Source organism: Protopterus annectens, chromosome 7.part0 (genome assembly GCF_019279795.1).
Source record: "Protopterus annectens isolate FY-2018-M chromosome 7.part0, PAN1.0, whole genome shotgun sequence".
Classification (NCBI taxonomy): domain Eukaryota; kingdom Metazoa; phylum Chordata; order Ceratodontiformes; family Protopteridae; genus Protopterus; species Protopterus annectens.
The window spans coordinates 1,086,790,301-1,086,817,678 of NC_056739.1; the positions used below are offsets into that span (position 1 = coordinate 1,086,790,301).

Below are 27,378 nucleotides of genomic sequence, written 5' to 3' on the forward strand. Positions count from 1 at the left end.
CTTCACCATGGTTTCCTTGGCTGGGGGTGGGGATGGGATATGGATGTCCAGTGAGATTAATTTATGGTCAGATCTTACCAATGAGGGGTATACCTCTGGTATGGAACATAGTCCCCATGTTGGTGATGATCAGGTCCAATATGTTATCCCCTCTTGTGGGAGTGGTGACCAGTTGTTCCATAGCATTTGAGTTTATAAATTCTAGGAATCATTGGGCGAGGGTGTTGGGGCTTGAGTAGTGCTCCCAGTCTATGTTTGGGTAGTTGAAGTCACCCAATATAATGGTGTTTGGAGAGACCTTCATATTCTCCAGTGTTCTCAGGAAAGCCGAATGGGGTTCCTGAGTTTGGGAGGGTGATCTGTAGCAGGTTACAAACTGAAAGGCAGTTTTGCCCACTGTTAGTTGAACATGGATGGTCTCCGATGCTTCGTGCAGTGCCACTAACCTGGAGGTGTGGGTATCTTTGATGAATATGGATACTCCCCCTCCTTTTGTGGTTCAGTCCGAACTTTGGGGCCGAAAAGCATGGTATGAGGTGTAACGTGGTAGTGCTGGGGTGCTCTCGGGAGCCTTGAACCAGGTTTCTGTTACTGCACAGATATCTATATTCTCCATACTGAGGAGAGCCTCGAGTGCATGCATCTTGAGGTTTAGACTTCTGCCGTTGAGCAGCATTACCCTTAGTTTCTTTTTCCTTGTGTTGTCTATGGAGGTGGGTTTGTCTTTTGAGCCTTGCCTAAAAAAGTCACTATGGGGGTGGCAAGAGCCTTAGCCAGTATTCGAAAGCCCAGGGGTGACAGGTGCAAGCCTTCCCTAGTGAAGCTACGTGGCTTGTCGAGCATGTCATCCCAGGCTGACAGACACTGGATCCCCTTTGAATGACACCAATACTTTAGCCAATTGTTAAAATTTATAATTTTGTCTTTATACTGTGGCATCATTCTTGGTGAGGGTAAGATGCTACTCAAGGTCAGGGTCATACCGGCCTGGGCTACATGATCAGAGAGCGCCTCTGTGTCTCTTTCCATGTAGTCCAGGGAGGTACGTCTCAGGTCATTCACACCAGCATGGACAATGATGGAGTCATATTTGTACTTGCTTTAGAGTGACCTGAGTGCTTGTGTTATGTGGCAGATCCTGGCACCCAACAGGCAGCTTACAGTGACCTTCTCCTTGTTCAGCCTGGTGAGTGGGACGTCAGTGTGTCTGACAATAGAGTCACCTATTACAAGTGTATTAGGTGTGTTGTTTAGCCTTAAGGGCTGTGACTGTGGCACACTGACTTTGTGAACTATGTGATACATGGGTGTTGTTGTGGGGTAGTGGTTGCTTGGATGTCTGCTTTGGGAGGTCTCTGCTGCTTGGGCAGATTTTTATTTAGAGCCTCCAAGTTTATTTTTGTGTGTTTATGTGTTTGGTTTGCTGTTGCGATAGGTCTATGTGAGACTGGATTTGTGGTGTGTGTGGTTACCTTCTCCTCCTGACTGACTGCGCCAGTACTGGGTTGAGAGAGCTCAGCCTCCAGTTTGGCTATATAGTTGCATCTCTCACATATATTTGAGCTGCAGATCCAGCAGTGATCTCCATAGCTTCAGATAAGTCTTCCCAGTTATCCCCTTCTACCAAGGTTCTTCTTTCTGATAAAGAGAGCAAGATTCTTGAGAGAGTGGGTAAAAAGGGGATATACTACTTCCACTTTAGCTATCAGAGAGCGCTGTTAATTACCAGACACATATGTCTTAAGTATTCCTTAGCTTTGCTTTCTCAAACTTCTCGGGCCTCATCTTCCCTACCAGATTCTGAGATTAAAACACAGGTCATGTCTCTCTTGGCTGCTTCCTCTCAAGTTGCTAGACATTCAGCTAAGTGCAGCTATGATGCTGTTGAGGCATCATCTAGAGCTATTGCTTCTGCCTCTGTGCTTAGGAGACATTCATGGTTGAGAATTAAGTCATTACTTGACGACATTAAGGCCAAGTTACTAGATGCTTCTTTGGACAAGACTGCTCTTGTTGGATCTGTGGCTGCAGAGCCATTTAAGGCTCTGCAAGAGAAAGGAAAGGAACTCCAAGACCTTAAACACCTCTTTGTTTCACAGGTCCCTAAATCTCATAGAAACTTTCCTGTCAAAACATCTTTTGTTAGGAGACCAGCATGTTCAGCTACTGCTTCTGCTTCCAGGCCTAAGAATCTTCCAGAAGACCCCCTCAGTCAAACTCATCTTCATCAGTTCCCTCTTCTCAGCAGTCCTTTCAGGCCAGGCCCAGTTTTCTGTGACAACCAAGGTCCTCTCCCATGTCATATCCCTCTTTCTCTTCACCTTTCTGTATCTTTTCCAGCCTGGACAAGGATCACTCAGGATGCCTGAGGTTTTGTCCATTATCCAAAAAGGTTGCTTCATGACTTGGAAAAATCTTCCTCCTTTCATGGGTATTCCACAGCCCCACTCCAGTCAGATGCAGCTTTTTCCAGACCTCCTTTCTCAACTAAGGTCTCAGAACACCATACAGCCTGTTCCTTGGGAACAGAGAGGCAAGGGTTTTTACTCAAGAATGTTTCTGGTCCCAAGGAAAGATGGGCCTTGGAGACCAGTTCTAGATCTTTCCCACTTGAAAGCTTCCTTGCAGGTTCCTTCTTTCCAAATGCTGTCCCTGTAGACACTTTTCCTCTCATTTCACCTCAGACCTTCATGGCTTCTCTGGATCTCAAAGATGCCTACTTGCATATCCCCATCCATCTACTGTACAGAAAATTTTTACGCTTCTCTGTGGGTTATTTGCACTTTCAATTTTCTGCCTTGCCCTTTTGGTCTTTCCACGGCCCCAAGGGTGTTCACAAAGTGCCTGGCTCCTGCCATTGCCTTCCTGATAGTCCAGGGTATACAGGTTTATCCCTACCTGGACGACCTTCATTTCCTAGCAAATGACACTAATCTCTTGTCTATCTAGAGAAGGCCATTTATCTCCTTCAAAACCTAGGTTTCACCATTAATGTGAAAAAATCCAGTTTGACTGCATCTCAGGATCACATTCTCTTGGGGTGCAGGTTTAGGACAGACCTAATGGTGGTCTTTCTACCAACAGACAAGGCTCTGTTTCTCATTCATTTCTTAGATACCTTCCTGACTCTTCACGCCATCTCAGCCAGGGGATTTTGGAGACTCCTAGGATTCATGGCGTCCCATGCTGCCCTTGGCAAAACTCCACATGAGGAAATTTCAGTGGTTTCTAAAGACTACTTGGTCCCAGCATGTTCATCCACTGGACGCCATGATTTCACTCCTTCCATGTCTGAAATCAGAGCTCCTTTGGTGGATACAGCAGTTTTCTTTGAATCCAGGTCCTCGTCATCTTCTGCCCCAGCCTTCTCAACAACTCTTCACAGATGCTTCAGCCATGGGCTTGGGACCGACCTTTGCTTCCAGGAAAGTTCAGGGTCTTTGGTCTCTGTCTCAAAAAAGAGAGCACATCAACATCAGGGAAATGAGGGCTCTGCTCTTATCTTTACAAATTTTCAACCCTCGTTTTCAACCAGGTCTTCTGAAAATCCATACAGACAACCAGTGTCCTATGGTACATAAAGAGGGGTTACCAAATCTTATCTGCTATGCAGGCTGGCAGTGAAGGCATTGGAGCTAGTCATTCAGTACAAATGTCACTTCTCATACTGTTTTTCTTCCATCTGCTCAAAATATTGTGGCAGATGCATTAAGCAGGACCATGACAATCCCACGAATGGATGCTTCACAGGGATGTGCTCTTGGACCCGGTTCATTGGTGGGTACTCCACATCTGGATCGATTTGGCTCCCCTCAGAACAGACAACTTCCTCTTTTTTGTGCCAGGACGTGCCAGGACCTCACATCCTCTGGCTTGGAAGGTGGACGCCCTTCCTTTCTCATGGAAGGGGATGATTCTTTATGCATTCCCCCTTCCCTCTTATACAGAAAGTCATGCTGAAGATTCAGCAGGACGAACCGAAAATCTTGTTGGTATCTCCCTTTTGGCCAAGACAGCATTGGATGTTCTTCGTGTTACACTGTTGCATTCATCACCTATGGGGTTATCCCTGCTGTGGTAGCCCTCGGCCGGCCTGAATATCAGACTCAATGTTTTTGTGTGTCAGCTGCTGTTACCTGTAGACTGACTTCAGGTCGTTAGTGCTATAAAGCAAGGCAGCTGATGCCATTACATCAGTCTTTCTTGCCATGGAGCCCGTAGCAGAAACAGTTTGTAAGTGTGCCGGTCGGTCACTACCAGAGTTCGGATCACAGCTGAAAATGTCTAAAGCTAAGTACTCCGTTGGGGATCTCTCTCTTCTTGTACTAACCAGTGTCTGAAAAAGGTAACAATTGTCTCACCTGTAGAAAGCAGATCCCACACTGAGACTTCCATTCATACTGTCACTTGTTTAGGCTCAAACCACAATGCCCGTTGCCAGTTCTGTGCCCTCTTAACATGAGAACCATTTGTCATACAGCTCTTTTTGTAGACAGGTATTTTCCTCTTCCATCTTCACATATGGCGTCGGTCAGCTAACAATCTGTAGAGCCCCCTAAAAAGCGTAGGGATTAAGATAGAGACTGACCTCACAAGGCTAAGTCTTCCGACGACTTCCGCTAAGCAGGTCATCAGTTTTATGGAATTTAGTGAGGCGCTTTCGCAGCCTCTGATGCCCGATGCAGTTGCTACTCAGGCCTCTATCGAGACCCTTTCGGAGTCCAGTATGCTGCAGAAATCTTCATCTTCAGAACCTTTGGCTGTCTCTGCCTCGATTGGTTCTGGAGCCCTGACACAGGCACCGGCTTCCGTGGAGGTCTTTCGCACTACAGATTCCAGTCAGAACAGCCGTCTTCACACCAACTACTGTTTCTCTCAGACCGATGACTACTTAGGCCTGAGAGCCAGGCCACCCCTAGAAAATCTACCTCTAGCCACCATCTTACTCCCGCATCTCCACCCCAGGCCCAGATGCTAAAGATGGCAGAGGTTCTTATTTCACTTATCAGGGGCAATCAAGCCACAACTTCTAAAAGGAAAAGGCACCCTTCTCCTGAACTATTGACAGAGCAAGATTCTGAAGAATCAGATTATTCAGATTTTGCAGAGGAACAACCTCTAACTGCTTATGAGGATTCAGATGCGGAAGAATCCATCCCTTCTGCCTCTCCACCAGAAGACCTCTCCTTTGGGGAAACCCTCCACACCCTCAGAGAACATTTCCAATGGGAATCTCAGGATTTCCCCTCAGTCTAAGAAAAGGCTTAGATAATTTCTAGACCTACCTCAGCACAGACACCTGGCCACCCCCCCTATTTTAGAAGTGGCGGATGATTTCCATGAATCCAGTTTAGCCCCAGACCCCCTCCTCCTGCTTTCAGTAAGCCAGACAGGTATTACAGAGTACCAGACACTCACAAATACCTGTACAGAAATCCTGCTGCAGACCCGGAGGTCATTACACAGGGTCCCAAGGGAGCCAGGGCTAGTTCTGCAAAGAACCCTACTCCTGATAAGGATGCCAGATCTCTGGACAGATGGGGTAAAAAAGTTTACACCTCTGCAACCTTGACCATCAGAGCTATCAACTGTCAATTCAATATGTTAAAATATCAACAGCAAACTTTGGAGCTATTAAAGCAAAAGATTTCTACTTTTTCTGACTGTGACAATTCTAAGGACATAGTAGATTTACTGCACTCTACTTGTCAAGTGGCAAGGCACTCTTTACACTGTGTTGCCCTGCTAGACGCTTCTAGTGCATCATAGCCAGTGTCTGGATCTGTCATTAGGAGACATGCATGGTTGAAGGAACAAACTCTACCTGATCATGTCAAGTCTAAATTAAGTGATGCACCTTTGGATAAAGACAGCTTGTTTGGGGAAAAAACAGAAGAGGTGCCTAAAAAATGGAAGACAAAGCAAAATCTATGCAAACAGTAAAAGATTTATTTCAGGTTCAACCTCCTAGATTCAGCAGGAACTTTACCTCTAAGCAGTGATCATTTCCTGCTCTTACCCCAACCCCCCCCCCCCGACAAGAGGAGGATTATGCCTCCTCTGATCAAGTGTCTGTTTCCTCAGGCTCCTCTGAGGAACAGGATTACTCCTTTCCCCCTTATGAAGATTCTGATGCTGAAGACTCCATTCCCTCAGCTTCTCCCCCTGAAGATTATTCCTTTGGGGAAACCTTACATACCATGAGGGAACATTTCCACTGGGAAGGTCAGGACTACTCCAACTCAAAGAAAAGGCTCCGAGAGTTTCTTTTACTCCCCCAGCACAGACCACTTGCTATCCCCCCAGTTTTAGACATTGTGGATGATGTTTTCTTAGAATCTAGTCTAAATCCAGATTCTCTGCCTCCTGCTCCAGCCAAACCAGATAGATACTATAGAGTGCCTGACTCACACAAATTCCTATACAAAGCCCTGTTGCTGATCCAGAGACAATCTCCCAGGGTCCCAAAGGGGCTAAGGCTTCTATGGCTAAAAACCCTGTACCCTCTGAAAGGGACTCCAGAGCACTAGATAGGTGGGGGAAGAAGGTTTACACCTCAGCTACTCTAGCTATGAGAGCACTAAATTGTCAGTTTCACATGCTTAAATACCAGCAATTCCTAATGTCTCAAATAAAACAAAAGATGGGCACGCACCCTCAACAGTCTGAATTCAAGGAAATGCAGGATCTGTTGCATGCAGCTGAACAGGTGGGCAAACATACTTTACAATGTGGTTTTGATGCCTTGGAAGCTTCCTCTAGAGCAGCTGTTACTGGGTCTGTTATACGTAGGCATGCTTGGTTAAAGGAACAATCTCTGCCTGATCATGTTAAAGCAAAGTTACTAGATGCACCCTTACAGCAGGATGTCTTATTTGGGGTTAAAGCAAAGGAGGTTTTAAAGAAAATGGAGGATAAGGCAAAATCTATGCAGACGGTCAAAGATTTCTTACAGGTACAGCCCCCACGCTTTAGCAGAAATCGGCCAACAAAAAATTGGTCCTTTCCAGCTTCTGACAGACCACAGAGGGGTAAATACAGGTGCCCAAGGGGCAGAGAACAAGCACAAATCCCTTACAAACCTCGCCAATGGGGCACTGCAACACAGAAGGGAGGAGAAGACAGGTCCCAAACTACTAGAAGGCAAACACAATGACTTAAACCTCAAACTGCCAAGCAAAACTCTCTTGGCAGCTCCCTTGGGAGGAAAATTAGCACTTTTTGCAGACAACTGGTGCATCGTCACAAAGGACAAATGGATCCTAGACATTATCTCACAAGGATACAGATTCCATTTCCACACCTTGCCAAGGATAAAAGGAATGCCAAACCTGCCACAAAATCAATGGGCAGAGGCACAAAAACGAATTACAGCTCTCATGGACATGAGAGCCATTCAACTGGTACCTACACAGGAGCAAGGCCAAGGATTTTACTCAAGGCTCTTTCTAGTCCCCAGAAAGGACAAAGCTTGGAGACCCATTCTGGACCTTTCAGTTTTAAACACCTTCTTGCAAGTACCCAAATTCAAGATGCTAACACTACAGCAGCTTCTTCCCATGTTGGGCAAGAAAGCTTGGCGTTGGACCTCAAGGAGGCATACCTGCATGTCCCTATCAGACAAAATTGCAGAAGATACCTCCGTTTCATTGCAGGTTCAACCCATTACCAATTCTCTGCACTGCCGTTTGGCTTATCTACTGCGGCCAGGGTCTTCACAAAATGCCTGGCACCAGTAATTGCATACTGCAGACAAAGAGGAATTCAAATATACCCATACCTGGACGACTGCCTCATCCAAGCAGACAGCAAGGACATTCTCTTACAACACCTGGCTTTTGTAAAACATCTTCTAAGTTGCCTAGGGTACACAGTAAACGAAAAGAGATCAAAACTAGTGCCCTCACAAAATATGACATTCCTGGGTGCCAGCTTGAATACAACGGCCCAGATGGCTTATCTGATGCCAGACAAACAACTACAATTAACTCAATACTTCAGAGCAATGGCAGCAAAGACCCAACTCCCTGCAAGAAAAATTCTGCAGGCCTTGTGCTACATGGCATCTTGCATACTACTAATACCATTTGCAAAACTGCATATGAGGAAATTACAATGGTACCTAAAAAGCGTATGGACTCAGCACAGCCACAGCTTGGAAATAATGATACCTCTCATTCCCTGCCTTCAACAGGAGTTTCTGTGGTGGTCACAGGCATGTCACCTCAACAAGGGTCAGCCTTTCACCTTACCCCCAGCCAGGCAAACTATGACAACAGATGCATCGGACTATGCCTGGGGGGCGCACATGGCAGGACAGTGCATTCAAGGCATATGGACTGCAGATCAAAGGAATCTGCACATCAATCAAAAAGAAATGCTAGCTGTACAAAATGCTCTGACAGCCTTCAAGGACCTCTTACATCCAGGACAGCTTATCATAAGGACAGACAACACCACAGTAATGTGGTACATAAACAAGCAAGGGGGTACACACTCCTACCCTCTATGCAGGCAAGCAATGACCTTGTGGAACACAGCACTGGCTTACCAAGTTCAATTACAAGCTCAATTCCTGCCAGGAAAAAAGAACACATTGGCAGATGACCTAAGCAGAAACATCATGGATCCCCACGAGTGGAAAATGGATCCACAAGTATTTGCAATGATAACTCAAAAATGGGGGCTCCCAGGCATAGACCTGTTTGCCAGCCCCCAAAACTATCAACTAACAAAATTTTGCACAAGGACTTTTCACCATCAAGTTTGGAAAGTGGACGCACTCTCATTCAGTTGGAAAATGCTGACAGTATATGCCTTTCCTCCATTACCCCTTCTCACAAAGGTGCTGCTGAAAGTCAGGATGGAGAGACCCCGAATGATACTCATTGCCCCAGACTGGCCACGCCAGCACTGGTGCCCACTATTAAGGAATATGGCACAGGGCTCACCATGGATTCTACCACAAATTACCCATCTGCTCACATAGCAAGACAATCAGATTCTACACAGCCAGCTCAAAACCTTAAACTTGGCTGCATGGCAAATCACCTAAGCAACCAGCCAGCTCCTCTCTCTCAAGCTGTTATGGATGTTATTCTGGAGGCCAGGAGGCCCAGCACCAGGAAAGCCTACTCAGACAAATGGAAAAGGTTTTGCGCCTGGAACCAAGCTAAAGGCCAAAATACCCTTCAGCCTGACATACCTCAGATTCTGCAATATTTAACTGAGATGTTACACAAAGGGCTTTCCTTTTCATCTATTAAAATCCACGCCTCAGCTATTTCAGCTCACTACAACACGGATCCTCCTTTATTTTCACATCCACTCCTAAGGCAGTTTCTCAGAGGGGCCAAAAACATTAGGCCTCCCAGGAGAGCACCAACACCCACTTGGGACCTCAACTTTGTTCTGGAAAAACGTACGCTACCTCCTTTCGAGCCAGCTTTCTCAGCTGATTTAAAGTTTATATCATGGAAGACTGCCCTGCTGCTAGCAATTACTTCAGCAAGAAGAGTTTCAGAGCTTCAGGCACTAATGGCAGTAGAGCCTTTCCTCATTTTTCATCAAGACAGAGTTTCTCTACAAACTAACCCCTCCTTTATGCCTAAGGTGGTATCCAGTGTGGCTCTAAATCAAACCATCCATTTACCCACCTTCTTTCCAAATCCACAGAACAAAGGAGAAAGACTCCTACATTCCTTGGACATTCACAGGCAGCTACGTTACTACTTGGATAAAACTAAGGTTTTCAGAAAATCTGACCAGCTTTTTGTATCCTATGCTACAGCATCACAAGGAAAGGCTATCTCAAAACAGACCATTTCCAAATGGGTAGGACATTGCATTCGTTTTTGCTACACCCACCATGGAAAACCATTTCCTGCTAGCATAAGGCCCTACTCCACCAGGGCAGCAGCTACATCTACAGCCTTCCTCAGTGGGGTGCCAACCAAGGATATTCTTGAAGCTGCAACTTGGAGTTCAGTACACACCTTCACCAAACATTACCACTTACCACTTTACTCTGACTAGAGCTGGCTTCGCCACTGCAGTTTTGCAGGGCCTTCTAGCCTCCTCTAACCCTGTTTGACTCCACCTCCCATCCTTAGCTTTAGGGTTCTACCCAAGTGTGATGACTGCAGCAGGGTAACACGATGAACATAGTACAGTTTTGTACCTACCATAAATGTAGATGTTCGAGTGTATACCCTGCTGCAGTCCAGGTTAACCTCCCTCCATCCCCTCTGACCTCACTAAGACCTTTCTATAGCTAAAAATCTGTTACAACCTTTGTGGTGTATTTGCTTATAGCTGGAGGGATTTTGTGTTTATGCTACACTTTTTTTTATTATTGGTACTATCTACTGATCACCATTTGGGGGGGGGGGGCACCTGACATCTGGGGCAAGAAAAACTGTAGAAAATGGCGTTGGATGCCTCTCATATACCCCTGGCGCACTGACATCAGGGAAGAAGCGACAGCAACCGACACCGGACCAAGACTTTGGAATTCGGGTCAACTGCGGGACCACCTGACAGCAGGATAACCCAAGTGTGATGACTGCAGCAGGGTATACACTCGAACATCTACATTTATGGTAGGTACAAAACTGTACTTTATCCTGCCGTCAGGTCCCGCAGTCAGTCGGCCAGAGTTCCAAAGTCTTGGTCCAGCGTCGGTTGCTGTCGCTTCTTCCCTGACGTCAGTGCGCCAGGGGTATATGTAGCAGCTGCTGCCTATGCTGACAAAAAATGCCTGGTTAGTTACCCTGGACTTAAAAGATATGCATACCCCCATATCCTCATAAGGGAGGCCTGCAGGAAATTCCTGTGTTTCAGAGCAGGCTCACAGCACTTTCAGTTCTCTGCTCTTCCCTTTGGCTTATCTACTGCTCCCAGGGTTTTCCCCAAATGTTTGGCCCCGGCCATAGCCTTTTGCAGACAGAAAAATATACAGGTTTACCCTTATCTGGACACTTGCCTCATTCAGGCAGAGAGCAAAGAAAAGCTGCTCCAGGACCTACACTTTGTCAAAACCCTCCTAACTTCCTTGGGGTTCACCATCAATGAGAAGAAATCCAAGCAGACTCCTCCAGGAGGATCATTTTCCTGGGAACACTGCTGGACACAGCATCCCAAATGGCTTTCCTATCCCCAGAAAAGCAGAGCTTCCTGCCTCTCTAATTTACCCAGTTCCTGCAAGCCTTGAGGTACATGGCTTCTTGCATCCTTCTAATTCCTCTGGCCAGGCTATACATGAGGAAACTTCAGTGGTATCTAAGGAACCTTTGGTGTCAACACTCACAGCCTCTAGAAACCTCTCTCCCAATGATCCCCTGTATAAGGGCTGAGTTTCTCTGGTGGGCAGGGGCCTGTGCCAGGAACCAGGGTCTCCCATTCATCCACCACCTCATCGGGCAGACCATCACCACCGATGCCTCAGACATTGCTTGGGGTGCCCACCTAGCAGGCAGGTGTACCCAAGGTCTTTGGGATGCCCAACACCTTCCCTTTGCATATCAACCAGAAGGAAATGATTGCAGTGCAAAAGGCTTTGACATCCTTCCAACCCCATCTCAGGCCAGGAGTTCTCCTTATCAAAACAGACAAGACCACAGTAATGTGGTACATCAACAAACAGGGAGGGACACAATCTTACTCTGTGCAGGCTAGCCATGAACCTCTGGTTGACTGCCTCCTCCATGGGATTACACCTAATAAACCAGTATCTGCCAGAGATCAACAACACCCTAACACCCTACCTGGCGGTCATTACAGACACTTAATGGACTCCCATGAAATGCAGCTCCACAAAAAGATCTTTGTGCAAGTCACTCAAGTGTGGGGAAATCCAGAGGTGGATCTCTTTGCTTCGCACCTCAACCATCAGCTAAAGAGATTTTGCACCAGGGAGTATCACCACCTGGCATGGAAGGTGGATGCCTTGACCTTCCCATGGAACTCCGTTTGTGTATGCTCCCCCCCCCCCGCCTCTTACTCCCAAGGTACTCATCAAGATAAGGGAGGATGTGCCCAAGGCCATCCTCATTGCTCCAGATTGGCCCAGACAACATTTGTACCACTTGCTGCGCAGCCTGACATCACATCCTTCCAGGCAGCTTCCCCACATCCCAAACCTCTTAATTCAAGCGGGGGGGGGGGGGGGGGGATGCTGCACCCAGACTTGCAGACTCTCAAGCTATCAGCATAGCTGATACTTCCAAGGTAAGTAAGGAGCTTCTGCTAAGCAAGCAGGTCCTAGACATTATCACAGAAGCCAGTAGGACCAGCACCAGAAAATCTTACACAGGGAAATGGAAATGATTCTGCTCCTGGTGCCAGTCCAGTGGGGCCATTTCCTCACAACCTTCTGTCCCTTTTATCCTGGACTATTTATGGAATTACTCAATCATGCCCTCTCCTTCTCTTCTGTTAAAATCCACACCTCAGCCATTTCAGCTAATTTTAATACAGACCAGCCTCTGTTCTCTCATCCTTTGATTAAACAATTCCTCAGAGGGTTTCTAATATCAGACCTCCCAGAAGGCCTCCCACGCCAGCCTGGGATCTTAATTATGTTTTGGAAAAACTAACCTTACCACCCTTCAAACCTGCTTCTTCAGCAGAACTGAAATTCCACTCCTGGAAGACTGCTTTTTTGCTAGCTGTCACCTCAACCAGAAGGGTTTCTGAACTTCAGGCATTGAACCCTTCATCATTTTCCATGCAGACAGGGTTTTCCTTAAGCCTAACCCCTCCTTTATGCCCAAGGTGATATCTAATGTGACTCAAAACCAAGGCCATTCATCTGCCGACCTTCTTCCCTAACCCAGAAAACAAAGGGGGTAAGAATTCTGCACTCTCCGGGCATGCACAGGGAGCTGAGATACTACTTGGACCATACTAAACCCTTCAGAAAAACGGACCAACTTCTTGTCAGTTTTGCCCTAGGGGCAGAGGGGAAGCCCATTTCCAAGCAGACTATTTCCAAATGGATATCACACTGTATCCATTTCTGCTACAGATTTCATGGGAAACCTCCCCCTAAGTCTATTTGTACCCATTCCACTAGGGCAGCCTCCACTTCCACAGCATTCCTCAGAGGAGTTCCCACCAGGGACATCTTGGAAGCTGCCACCTGGACCTCTGTCCATACCTTTAGAAAGCATTACCACCTTCCCCTTTTCTCTAAGGCTAGGGCAGGGTTTGCCTCTGCTGTTCTGCAGGGCTTGCTTACCCATGTCTAGTCTCTAATCCTGACCACCCCTCTCTTCAGCTTTGGGAATCTCCTCCCACATCTAATGACTGCAACAGTGAAACACAAAGAACATAGTACAGTTATGTACACTTACCATAAATGTAGATGTTAGAGTGTATTCACTGTTGCAGTCCTGGTTTCCCTCCCTCCTTCCCCCTTATATCCCCTTTCATTAGGGAGACATAAGCTTCTTGGGGTGGTTGTTAACCATCAGGACCATTTTGCCATATTTCCTGGGGCTTCTGACTGGTTAGGGCAAGAAAAACTGATGTAATGGCGTCAACTGCCTTGCTTTATAGCACTGATGACCTGACATCAGTCTATACGTGACAGCAGCTGACGCAGAAAAGCATTGACTCTGGTATTTGGGGCGGCTGAGGGCTACCTGCAGGCAGATAACCCAAGTGTGATGACTGCAACAGTGAATACATTTGAACATCTACATTTATGATAAGTGTACACAACTGTACTTTTTGGCACCTGTTTCAGTAGTGGACACAGCCAGTAAATGTTTCATCTCACAAGCCTCTGCTTACATTTACTACCTGAAGTTAGAGATTTATGATGCATAGCTAGACTTAAAAAGGCTAAAATGCTTATTAGCCTAGTATACACACATGACACCAATGCTGCATAAACTGTATAAATGAGATGTTATCCCTGAGTGCCAGCATGCTTGAGAGCAATTGCATGGCTATTTGAATTAAAGAAAATTTAAGTGAATTAAAATTTGTTAAATTGTGCAAGTAAAGCAACTTTTTTGTTACTTTGATTAAAATAGTTGTCAAATTTAAACTGCTTGGTTGTGGCACTAAATATGGCATATTCAGTACTGCAGGTAAGATGCCCACTGTGACATACTGCTTATGAGAGGTCAGGATCTCAAGTGCTGTAAACTTGAATTGGACAAGGGTGCTCATATTGATGGCACTGCAGGATTGAAGCAGAAAATCAATGTAAATGAGAATGAGACATCTGTTTTGGTTGCTTGTGTCTAGCAAATAGAAACAGTGCCTTTTAAAGACTGACTACAAAAAAGCCTCAATTTTAAGACATCATGTTTTAAGTCAGTGTGGACAGACCACCATAGAAGACGAAAAGCCATCTTGTAGGTCCAGTATGCAGCACTGGGGGGATATCCTTGTCTGTGAAAGAAAATGCCATCTGAATGGCTGCCGCCTCTTTCTCATTTTAGGGTAGAACACTATAGAGTGAAGCCAGGGATTTTTTTAAACACCTTAGATTGTTGTCAAAAACATGTATTTTTGCAGTTCTTGACAGTACATGTCCTTCGTTTAAGATAACCAAATTTCTGAGTGCTAACCTGTCAGGCGGAGTTAGCAAACTGGGAACACATATGTTTGTAAATCGAAGTGAGTAGATAAATAAGTTATGTGAAAGACGTAAGATTCATTACAATTTACCTTGAGAGGACCATAGTGTTGATGCTGTATTACTGTATAACATGCTAGTACACTCACTGCAACACTGGATGCTCAAAAGCAGGATTATTGCTGTAGAACTAGCTGTGTTTGGAGCTGCATTTATATTAACGTCTGGTAGCGCGTGTATGTGCGTCTGTGCAGTAGTACTTTCTGTCAGGCAGTTAGCTGGATTATACCTTAAACTGAGTACAGTTAGAAGAAAATGAGAAAGCTCTACAGGTGATTGCAAATCATCTGCTATCAGTGTTGATATCTGTGTATATCTCACAACAGAGAGAAGAGGGCAACTTCTGTACTGTTTTACATTTTTAGAAAATAACTCCGCTGACCGAACTTAAATAGTTCAGTTTTGCCAAGCAGGCTACCTTCCTAAGATGCATTTATTCTTCCCGAGTATTATGTGACTTGCAGCAACATTTCATTCTGGTGGTATTTTTGCTTGGCTAGCTAGCGTCAGTTTTGACTTTTGTAATTCATGTTGATAGTTGGATGGGTAGTTGTTGCACATTCTAATGATTATCGTCGTTTCCACACAGCTCTGAAAAGTTTGCAATTGTCGGTGGAGGCAGTCTGCTGATCAGTAACCTCACAGAAGATGATGCTGGGATATACCTTTGCATTGCTGAAAATGGCAATGAAACAATTGAAGCACAGGTGGAACTGACAATACAAGGTAACATTTTCTGCCTTATACATTGCTCAGTGATGATTTGCAAGAGTATGCTGATAGCCTTTAGTGAGATGTTTTCAGGGAATGGAGAAACGCTATTTCTGTTCATGGGTGATTGAATGTTGCAGCACTAGCTTCCTGCCTCATCAGAGTTTCTTAGCTTTCAGTGCTTTAAGTGTAGTGCTGCTCTTCTCCTCAAAAGGCAAGTTTCTTTTTGTGTGTCATTATTCCTGTAGTATGTTACGTACTACCTGGACTTAGTTCCCCTGTATCTTTGCTTTTTCATCCATTGTCATAGTTTGTTTACTTTTTGTTGCTCATTTTAGTCAAAGTCCATGGTCCGTTTGCAGAGGAAACTTGAGGTGGTATTTGTACTGACTGTTGTTAATTTGATCAAGACATTGGGGAAAATACCCTAATTTTTAGTAAGTACCTTGGAATCTTCAACATCCATCGAAGCTTTTCCTGACACTGGCAAATACATCCTTTATTTAAAGGAGTCATAGTGTCGATAATGTCTGTTGTAACACCATATCATTTCACTGCTTTTTTGTGACACAAAGATGTGACGTCCTGACTGTGGCCCGAGAGACCTGGTTCAGTTAGTGGCCCAAGTCTCCGAAGAGTTGAATGGGACAGTGGGAAGGAGAAACATTTTTGTCTGCTCGCCTATCCCAGGAGATAAAAAGGGCTCATTGAACAGATCATGACCTGAGGTTAAGTGACTGTAGGGTTCTGCCTTTCCAAATGTGCAGTTAGCAATTGTGCCAGCAAATCATCCTCTTAACTATTTCTGCATTGACGTTAGTACATGTTCAGCAGGGGTTAAAACATAATTAAAAAAAAAAAGAATGGTCATCAGTTTACCTTGGCCTTACTCTCGCCCCCAGCCATAAATATGACTTTAGTTTGTGAAACAGTATGTAGGATCGGACTGGGGGCTTAGTGGTTAAGGATGAAGACAACCTAAAAATAAAAAGGTGTACTTTTGGGTAGAATCACTTCAGTTTATTAAGCTGCATATGATGATAGAATGGTCAGTCAAAAAAAAAAAAGGCCAAAACTGCTTTTGGGCAACTTGAGGGTATAATACATCCTGCACCTTCCACACCCCATTATTAAATATATCTACTTTTAGGTCACAGAACAGTGGAGCAAAAATAAAAATTCCACTGTTGGCAAAAATTGTTGTGCCTAAATTCCCACCATTGTTGGGCACTGTATGAAAGTGGTGTAGACTGACATTCACCCCTTACAATACTTGCCTGAATACTTAAAGAAATAAACTTTTTAAGCTTCATCTTGGAAGTTCTTAAAGATTTACAGGGGTACAGATTTACATACCTGCTGACAAGAGACCACATTCTGCTTATACTATCCACCTAGGTGTTTCTGCTAGCCCTGTGCAGTTGCTTTGCTCTTTCCAAGCTTTAAATCCCTAGACAGATCTGGAGATTACAACTCTATCCAACTTGCTATCATTTTATGATAATACCATCACAATAAAAGTGCAAATTTTGAAGTACTTCAAAAGAAGCTGCACAGAATGTTTTAAGGTTGTATTATTGTATGTATTACTCTCCAGCTGTCAGCTGTACTCCTGGTGTCCTCTTTGTTCATTTCTGCACAGTCAGCCTTTTGCTTGGTAATATGATTCATCCAGGTTTCAGGTGTGCAGTTCCTGTTTCCCTCCCTTTCATGAACAGTATATATTCAGTCTGAGACTCCTTTTACTCTTGAATTGCACAGTGTTATTACTGTCTTTTTAACCTTGTATTGCACATCTGACCAGCTTGATGGTATTAATTAAGCTTGTACAACTGGCCACACTAGTCCAGTATTGGATCTGTGGTATCTCTACTCCAGCTGTGCATTTTCTGCATTCTTTTGCCTTTGCCTCTGTAGTCTTACTTTGCTTATTTTTTATTTGTTCTAGCTACAACATAGAAAATACTTCATTTTCACTAACAAAGGGCAAACCCTTGCACTCCACCCCCTGAGATCCCTAGCTACAAATGAACTGCCCTTCCTGCAGGCCGCTGTGGATCATGCTGAAGGTGGGCTCTTCTGTTCTTAATCACTGCTGCCATTCTTGAGTTCCCTGAAGACTGTTGATTGTCTCACCATGATGTGCAGTGTCATGACAGACATGCTGCACTGCACTTGTGTAGGTAGTTGAGCCTGTATCCTTTAAGCCATTGGCTTATTTTTTAAACATCGTTATTCCCTCCTTAAAAAATAAGTCATAAATATATACACACAGTCCACTCAAACAGATTTCGGCGCAGTGGTGCAAGCAGTTAGCATAGTCTCCTCACAGCAAGAAGTTTTCCAGTTCAATTCTCTGCTGGGATGCCTTCTGTGCAGAGTTTGCATGTCCTTCCTGCATTTGTGTGGGTTTCCTTCGAGTGCTCCGGTTTCCTCCCACATTCCAAAGACATGCATCTGGAGTGTTTCCCTCCGGGCCTCTGCTAAAAATGGGCTGTGTTCCAGTCGGACTTTCCTGGTAAATATATGTTAAATAAATAGTCAAACTATGATCAGTGCCCATCATGTGCAAAACATATTGTATTTTAATCCAGTTGCCATCAGGCAGTTTGCATTTCTAACAGTACAAGATAACATTCGTTACATCTTCCCAGCCTTTGAGATTTAGTCAAGTATGTTATTTGTTAAACTTGATTTACTAATGTAGACTATCAAATAATAAGAATATAATGTAGCAGTTCTGAGGTAACCTTTCTGAAATACAAGTACATTTTTCTGACTAAAGTGAATGCTGGGTACCAATGAAAGTGCTAGCCATATTTATTAAAAAAAGTGAGCAAACACAGGAATCTGTCTAGTGCTATCCTCACCAACTCGAGTGTTGAGGAAAAAAATAAAGAACAGAAAAACTAGTAGTCTTAAAACTTCGTTGATGAGCTCAGTCACAATTTTGACTGAGCTCATCAACGAAGTTTTAAGACTGCTAGTTTTTCTGTTTTTTTTATTTTTCATATTTATTAAAACAAACCACTAATTCCTAGCTTACAGGGAAGATGATTGCATGTCTTGTTATTCACAGATAAAACTATTGGGCTACCCTGCCATCCATCCAGTGCTTCAGAGCCCTGATAAATATCACAAAGCTGACAACCAGCCATAAAAAGTCCTGTACTTCATAAAAAGAAACTTGTCATCCATGTCCCATGGAAAGATAAATGTATAAGAAGCTAATATCAGTCAATGTAATTATCACCAGAATGGAGCTTGTAGCATAAATATTATCAATTCAAACATTTTCATATGCAGCATAATTCCAAGAAACCCTTTAGAAACATAAAAACATAAGGGGAAATTGTTGCGTACAACAGATAAAAACTCCACTGAGTGGTTACTGAGAGCTTACCACTAAATTCATGAACCATCGTCAGGTCCTTTATGACCCACTTTTTCAAATCTAATGTTCCTTGTTTGTTTTTAATTAATGCTCACTGTAATCCCTTAAATCCTGTTTCTTATTGATTACTTATTACTATTTTCTCCAACCCTGAAATCTACCCCTCTTTCCTTTTCTATTGTGTCTGACAATGGCACTATCATTACACCTGATAGTTCCGCTAAACTACTAGGTGTTACAATAGATAATCAACTAAACTTTGATTACCACATTGACCTAACTATCAAAACTGTTAATAAAAAAATAGGTGCCCTCTATAGACTTAAGCCCTTTCTAACAGCAACCACCAGGGTGTCTTTAGCCCAAACTCATCTTATCTCTTCATTATTATATGCCTCCCCATCTTTTATAAACCTTTCAAAATCTAACCTTCAGAAACTTGCCACAGCCTACCACAGCATTGCCAGGTTTGCCACAGGTTCCCCATTTCTCACACACCATTGTGTTAATCTCAAAAAACTTGACTGGCTTGAACTTCAAAATCTCATTCTCCTACATCAGTTAGTTATTACCTATAAAATTCTCCATTACCCTTCTAATACACCCATGCTAAATAACCTTGTTGTCCCTTACAGGAATCTTACTTCCCTTCGCTCAGCTAACAAATTACTAGTGGCCACCATCAAAACACACAATAAAGCTTGGGGTCTCCTTGTTTACAAATACCATTGGCTCACACTTGAATAAACTCCCCATAGAACTGACCACACTAGGCTCATCACAACTTTTCAGAAAACAACTAAGAAACTATTTTAAAACTCACTGGCTATGCCCTTGCTCAAATCCTGACTGATCTCAGCTTCCATCTCTCTTTTCAACTCTTTCCACTACTCTTCCTCATGTCCCTATCACTACGTTTACCCCCCCTCTGTACTTCACCTACCATCCACTTGGATATTACTTTTCCCATATATTTTTTTCTCTTTATATTACTGCAACCTGTTATCTCACCTTGTATCTAAATCTCCCAGCTGATGAAAGCTGTTTCTTAAAACTAGTGCCCTGACACAAATGTCTATCAAAATTGTTAATACTGTAAATAGTTGAATAGTCTTGTGTGAGTTACTTGCTTTATTTCTTCTTTAATTACTCTTCCAAAGATTTTGTAATAGAAATCCTCACACTATGTTTAGTTTTTATATATTACTTTTGCACTGTTACTTCTGCTACTTGGGAATAGTTCTTTACATGCTTATAATTTCTATCTTATTGTGCTTTTTTTGTTTATTTTTATCATTATTATGTACTAGTATATAGTGGAGCTTTTCTCCTCGGGCCTCTGCTGAAAATGGACATGTATCCAGCCAGACTAGCCCGGTCAACAAATGTAAAATAAATAAATAAATAAATAAAATTACAGGTGTTCTTCATGTTTCACACTTGGGTTATCCTGCCTGGGGTATATTTAATGAAATTTAGGTTTAGCATGAGACAATTCTCCGTGAAAAAAACTTTTTAAATTTATTAATTGATTGACAGGTTTTGTGTCCTATCAGAGTTGGTTTTTGTAGTATTTAAACCTAGTGGGCTTAGTTTTTAACTGTTCTGATGAAATAAATGTTACTTGATGAAAGCGCTAAACCTTTTTTTGGATTATTCACTGTTTAAATAAAAAAGAGGTCTGAGGAACCAGTGTATTCGTTTTGGTACTTTACTTTGGTTCTTAGTTTTGATTTGAAGCACCTACCACAATATTTTAGCTTTTTTTTTCTTCTGTGGACTCAACACATGGATTCCCTAGACTCGTTGGGTTTACCATCTGATTTTGTTCCTGGTCAAACCACTGAACTTTTGGAATTAAAAAAAGATGTTGCAGAGCTCAAAAGACTTATCAAGTTATTCTCGCTCCCAACTGGTACATCGCGTGGATGTCTAGCTAAACCTGAAGTTTCCATTGGTGATTCTCAGTACAATTCGAGCAGAAACACTGCAGCGGTAATAGCTGGAGGAGTTTCCAACACCAAATCTAAGCCTGGGTGTCAACAACGTTACTATTACAGCTGACGTTCATTGTGACGACAACGCTTGACTCCAGGAGGTTCGGAGAGGTGCAAGCGACAAAACCAACATTATTAACTGTCCAGGTGATGGAGTGAGAAAAAATGGAGCAGTTTATTTTGGTAACGAAGCACAAATTATTCTGCTTGAGGACACAGGCAAATCACAGATTCCTTCTACGATTATTACAGGTACTTTTAACGGTTTTCCTCACCAGAAAAGTGATTTTAATGATGGTTCAAGGAGAAATCATGTTACTAGTGTTACACGTGAGCCCAATAAGGGCAAGCAAGTGGATGGTAATCACAGATTTACTAGTTCACCTGAAAACTTTCCAAGGAAAAGAACTGATTTTTGAAAATTTACTGCAACAAGAATATAACTTCAAAGACAATGCTGGCCTTCATATGAACACTAATTTTCCCAACAAAAAAGACAATATTTTTCCCTGTCATTTTTTAAAAGATGCTATTTTTTTCTTTTGAAAAGAAATTATTTAAATTAAAAACTATAGATATGGACATTGTGCATTTGAAAGAGTGTATTTGTCTCAAAGTTGTTCCACAGGGTTTATGTATATTTAAGTTTCCTTTTGGTTTGTTCTATGACAGCAACATGATTAATGATTTTACTGTTGTGTTTGACAAGTGGGGTTTTGAGTTATTAGAAAAAATATTTTTACTTGGAACAAATGAAAGGCAAAATACAGGAGGAGGTTGTCCATTTGCACAAAAGTATTATAACTGACTTGTTGTTTTGTCAATATGAAGGGCTTTTTGAAAAAATTATTAGGGTGGAAAAAAATTGTAATGGCGTATTCCAAAAAAAGAAAAGGAAATTAGAGAGGGACATTAAACAGTACAAACGTCACAATGTATACCCTACTAACAGACTTTTTGTAGAAAGTGAAAACCGTTCTAATCGATGGGTCAATACATGAGTTAATAATAGAAATGGAATTGGCAGAAGGAGGTGAGATTCACCCCGAACCCCTTATTGAAGAAGATAGAAATGACCCTTCAGAGTCTCAGGATTTTCACTTTGTAAGACGCTCTGAGAGAATAGCAAGCAGGAACATGAAAGGACAACAGACATATCAGGGGATGGGAAATTATCAGGGGTATGCCAATTCAATGAGGGGGGGATGGAGTTATTAACCACTATTTCTCACAACATTGTTCAGAGTTTTAAAGGATTCAATATGTATAATTACAGTGACAGAATTATCAATGAAGAATTTTTTTCTTTGTTTTTAAAAGGCTTTAAATTTGTACCCAGCAAAATGCTGGATATAGCTGAGGTTCTTGTAGATATACACATGTATACTAGGAAATTAAACTTTAAAGTGTTATTTTCTAACAGTGTTAATACAGTAAGGAACTCTTCTAATAAAGAACTATTGAAGAAGAACAGTATTTTCAACCCCCCATTATATCATTTAGTTGCTAGTTTTGAAAGAGCTGTTAAGGAGGATATTTACCAGTTGTGGGTGAGCTATAAGAAGGTATATAACAACTTAAACCTAAAAGAAAAAAAATTGTTGAGTGAATTAAGGGATGACAAAAAGATTCGTATTATGACCCCTGACAAAGGAAGGGGGTATTGTGGTTTATAATTCTGAAGATTATATGAATGTTATGCCGTCTTTGCTATTCAATGAGGACAAATATTTACAAGTGTCCATTAATCAAATACACATTTCCTATCAAAGGATAGACAGCTTTCTTGAAGACTATGTGGTGGAAAAAAGAATTGATTTGGACACGCACCATTTTTTGACTAATAAACATCCTAGAGTACCTGGCATTTTCGGCATTCCTAAAGTACATAATGTAAATAGTCCACCTTTCAGGCCCATTGTGACAGGTAGTGGGTCCAAGACTCACAATTTGGCAGTATTTGTAGACAGGACAGTGAAACGTGGTGGAAAGTGTTTTCTCATTTGGTCAAAGATTCTTGGGATTTCTTAGCCAAAATCACCCCTGAGCTATGGCCCCTAGACTTAGTTTTTCTTACCATAGATGTTCAAGATTTGTTTTCTAGTATATCCAAAGATAAGGGTTTATAATAGTAAGACGTTCTTTATTTTTGTTCCACCCTCAGTCAGGATAAAGTTAGTTTGTGAAATCATGGCGCTCATCTTGGAAAATAATTATATTTATTTTAAGGGACAATATTTCCAACAAATAACTGGAGATGCCATAGGAGCGGCGTGCGCTCCAGTATACGCAAATAGTTATGTTGAGTTAGGAGTTGGAACATGTCTTTAAAAGCAATTTTTATAATGATATTCTTATTTACAACAGATACCTGGATGATATTTTTATCCTGTGGAAGGGTGAATAGATACAATTCCTAGAATTATGGAATATCTGAACAACAGTATCATTTTATTTAAGTTTACTTATCACTGTGACCCTTTTGAGATGAGCTATTTGGATACCTTGATTATCAAAGACTCTAATTGTTTTAGGTCTAAGGTATTTCGAAAACCTACTTTTTGCAATTCTTATCTACATTTTGACAGTTATCACCCACTTTTTCAGAAAAAAGGTATTGTCAAAGGGCAGGCCATCAGAATAGCTAGGATGACCTCTCATAAGGAAGATTTAGCTCAAGAATTTTGCATCTTGAAATCAATGTTTTTAGAACGAGGTTACCCTGTTGACTTGGTGGAAAATACCCTTAAAGAAATGTTTGATGGATGAGGTGTTAAATACAAACCTTTATTAGGTAGAAAGTTAGCAGATACTATTGGTGCTTGTGTCACAGGAATCAATGTATAATCTAATTCATGTAACTTTGTTCAGACATGTTATAGAATACAATCCTGGTTATAAAGGTATCAAGAACATTTTATATAAAAACTGGAACATATTTAAGGCAAATAATGACATATACAAAATGGTAGGGGACCAACCCACCTTTTCCACTAAAGTTGGAAAAAAAATTAAAAATCATATTAGAGGGTAATCCTTCAAGTAGGGATGAGAATGGAGAAGTGGGGACTAAAACGTGGGAGATGTAATCAGTGTAAATTTATACTACAAGAACCACATGTTACTTCAGCTAATTATGCTAATAGTAAAATTTATTTTAAAAAAGGTAATTGTGTCACTAAAAGAGTAGTTTACCTTGCTAAGTGTAATATCTGCATTGTTTTTTATATAGGTAAAACTGAGAGGGCATTGAAATCAAGGATATATGAACATTCCTATGATATAAAAACTAAAAAGGAAACCAATGCCCTCTATAGACACAGCAAGGTATGTGACAACTTTTCAGGCTTTAGGTTTGCCATTACAGACGAGGTTCAAATGAACTTGAGGAAGTGATTGGAAAAACATTTTAAATAAAAAAGAAATGATGTGGCAACTACGGTTGGCTGCTAATATATATCCAGGTCTTAATGACTTTGTTTCTATAACACCAGTTTTGAAAGAAAAAGCAGCCAAAGTTTAACCACTTTTTACACAAAGGAAATCTTCACTTGTCTACTTATTTTAGATAGAATTTTCAAAACATACAATTTTAGATATTTTTATGAATTTATACATATAATCTTTTTGTTTTCTATAAATATTATATACATATTGTATATTTAATGAAATTTAGTTTTGGCATGAGACAATTCACTGTGAAAAAAACTTTTTATGTTTATTAATTGATTGACAGGTTTTGTGTCCTGTCAGATTTGGTATTTAAACCTAGTGGGCTTATTTTTTTAACTGTTCTGATGAATGTTACTTGATGAAAGTGCTAAACGTTTTTTTTGGATTATTCAATGTTTAAATAAAAAAGAGGTCTGAGGAACCAGTGTCTTCGTTTTGGTGCTTTACTTTGTTTTTTAATTAATGTTCAATGTAATCCCTTAAATCCTGTTTCTTACTGATTACAGGTGTTCTTCATGTTTCACTGTTGCAGTCATCACACTTGGGATGTTCATCGTGTTTCACTGTTGCAGTCATTACACTTGGGTTATCCTGCTGCCAGGCTACCCGCAGTCGGCCTGAATTCCAAAGTCCTGGTCCGACGTCGGTTGCTGTCACCTCTTCCCTGATGTCAGTGCGCCAGGGATATAAAAGATGCAGCCGACGCCATTTTTTTCAGTCTTTCTTGCAGTGCGGTGCCTGAAGCAATAGCAGTTCGCAAATACCGGTCGGCTGACTCCTGAGATTTTCAAAATTGAATTTCAGATCCGAAGTCTTCAGTAAAGCTAAGTACCCTGTTGGGGAAACTTTTTTCTTGCTCCAGACCGATGTCAGAAAAAGTTAACAATTGTATTTCTTGTGGGAAGCAAATACCTCATAAGGATTTTTATTCTTACTGTATTCCTTGTCTAGGCCCTGACCACGACGTTGCTAGTTGTCGGTTTTGTGCTAGATTTAACCAGCGCACTATTAAGCGTCGGTACGATTTTGCATTTCATTACTTTGGCCATAGATTTAACTATATAATGCTGTCTGAACAGCCGACGACCGGAGTTCATAAAAAGCGCAAGGAAAAAGAAAAGGACAGGCATCTGAGGTCCAAAACTGAGTAAGCCTCTTCTAGGCCAGTCGCCAGTTCGCCGGTTCTCAGTGAGGCGCTTTTGCAGCCCCTGACACCTGCTACCTCAGAACCACAGGCCGCCTCTGACTCCCACGTGGAGACTACTAGGCCTCTGGATACTCCAAGGTATTGCCCTTTGGAAACTAATCCCTCAGATGGGTCCGGAGCCGCTGAGCAGGCATCGGCTTCTGAGGGTGTTTTCAGACCTACATAGCTTTATATCAAGCCAACTTCAGCATCCAAGACAAAGACTAAAACAGCTTTAAAGACTAGGAAACATGCACAGCATTCTCCAGGACAGACTTCCATGCCTAAGAAACAGATGCTCAAAATGGCCGAAGACCTAATTACTTTGATCAGGGGTTCCCATCCCCCTCCTAATAAGAGGCCTATGCAAGACACTGAATATGATTCCTCTGATCAGTTTTCCATTTCCTCTGACTCCTCTTCAGAACAGGGATATTCTATTCCTCCCTATGAGGATTCTGATGCTGAAGAACCTATTCCTTCAGCTTCTCCTCCTGAGGATTATTCCTTTGGGGAAACCTTGCATACCATGAGGGAGCATTTCCACTGGGAGAGCCAAGATTACTCAGAATCTAAGGAAAGGCTCAGAGACTTTCTTCTACTACCTCAGCACAGACCTCTTGCTATTCCACCTGTTCTAGACATTGTAGATGATGTATTTTCAGAGTCCGGACGGTCTCTCGAGTCTTTACCTCCTGCACCTGTTAAGCCAGACAGATACAACAAGGTTCCAGATTCTCATAAATTTCTATATAAAAACCCTGCTGCTGACCCAGAAACTATATTTCAGGGTCCCAAAGGGGTCAAGGCCTCTACTGCAAAAAACCCTGTCCTCTCAGATAGGGATTCAAGGGCACTGGACAGATGGGGGAAAAAAGTTTACACTTCTGCTACCTTGGCTGTAAGGGCTTTAAATTGTCAGTTTCATATGCTTAAATATCAGCAATACTTATTGTCACTGCTAAAACAGAAAATGTTGACAAATTCTGAATGTTCTGATAACAAGGAAATGCAGGATTTATTGCATGCAGCTGAACAAGTGGGAAAGCATACTTTTCAATGTGGTTTTGATACACTGGAGGCCTCTTGCAGGGCCGCAGTTACAGCTCCTGACATTAGAAGGCATGCTTGGTTAAAGGAACAGAATCTGCCTGATCATGTTAAAGCAAAATTATTGGATGCTCCATTACAGCATGATACTTTGTTTGGTGTTAAGGCAGAAGAGGTGTTGAAGAAAATGGAGGATAAAGCTAAATCTATGCAGACAGTAAAGGATTTCTTACAGGTACAGTCACCCAGATTTAGCAGGAACTGGCCTTCTAAGAATTGGTCCTTTCCAGTGTCAGACAGGCCACAAAGCGGCAGATACAGATGCCCTAGAGGCAAACAACAGCCCAAGGGCTCGTACAGGCCCAGACAATGGGGTGCTTCTACCTCCAAAAGCAGAGAAGACAAATCACAGCCTTATAGGAAACAGTCCCAATGACTTCCCTCTGCCAATGCCAAGCACTTATCTTTTGGCAGCACCCTTAGGGGGAAAGCTAGCACTTTTTTCACAAAATTGGCACATGATCACCCAGGACAAATGGGTCTTAAATATAGCCTCTCAGGGCTACAGGTTCCACTTCCACACCCTTCCAAAGGCAAAAGGTATGCCAGACCTGCCACACAATCAATGGGCAGACGCACAAAAACAAGTTTCATCTCTCATGGACATGAGGGCTATTCAGCCAGTGCCACAACAAGAGCAGGGACAAGGATTTTACTCAAGACTTTTCTTAGTACCAAGAAAGGACAAAGCCTGGAGACCAATTCTGGACCTGTCTATTCTAAATACTTTTCTGGATGTTCCAAAATTCAAAATGTTGACTCTGCAGCAGCTTCTGCCCATGCTGGGCAAGAAGGCTTGGCTTGTAACTTTGGACCTCAAAGAGGCATACCTGCATGCCCCACTCAGACAAGCTTGCAGAAGATGCCTCAGATT

The 27,378-nt window shown here is 42.4% G+C and overlaps 1 protein-coding gene across 13 annotated transcripts in view; it reads left to right on the top strand.

The window, feature by feature from the left end:
- The window catches only part of NEO1 (neogenin 1), a 2,116,015-nt gene that overhangs the window by 1,160,478 nt on the left and 928,159 nt on the right, over positions 1-27,378 (top strand). For all 13 annotated transcript variants that reach the window (XM_044077666.1, XM_044077665.1, XM_044077664.1 and 10 more), the window contains exon 5: positions 15,243-15,379. In XM_044077666.1, the coding sequence (XP_043933601.1) occupies positions 15,243-15,379 (137 nt within the window). The remainder of the gene's footprint in view (positions 1-15,242; positions 15,380-27,378) is intronic.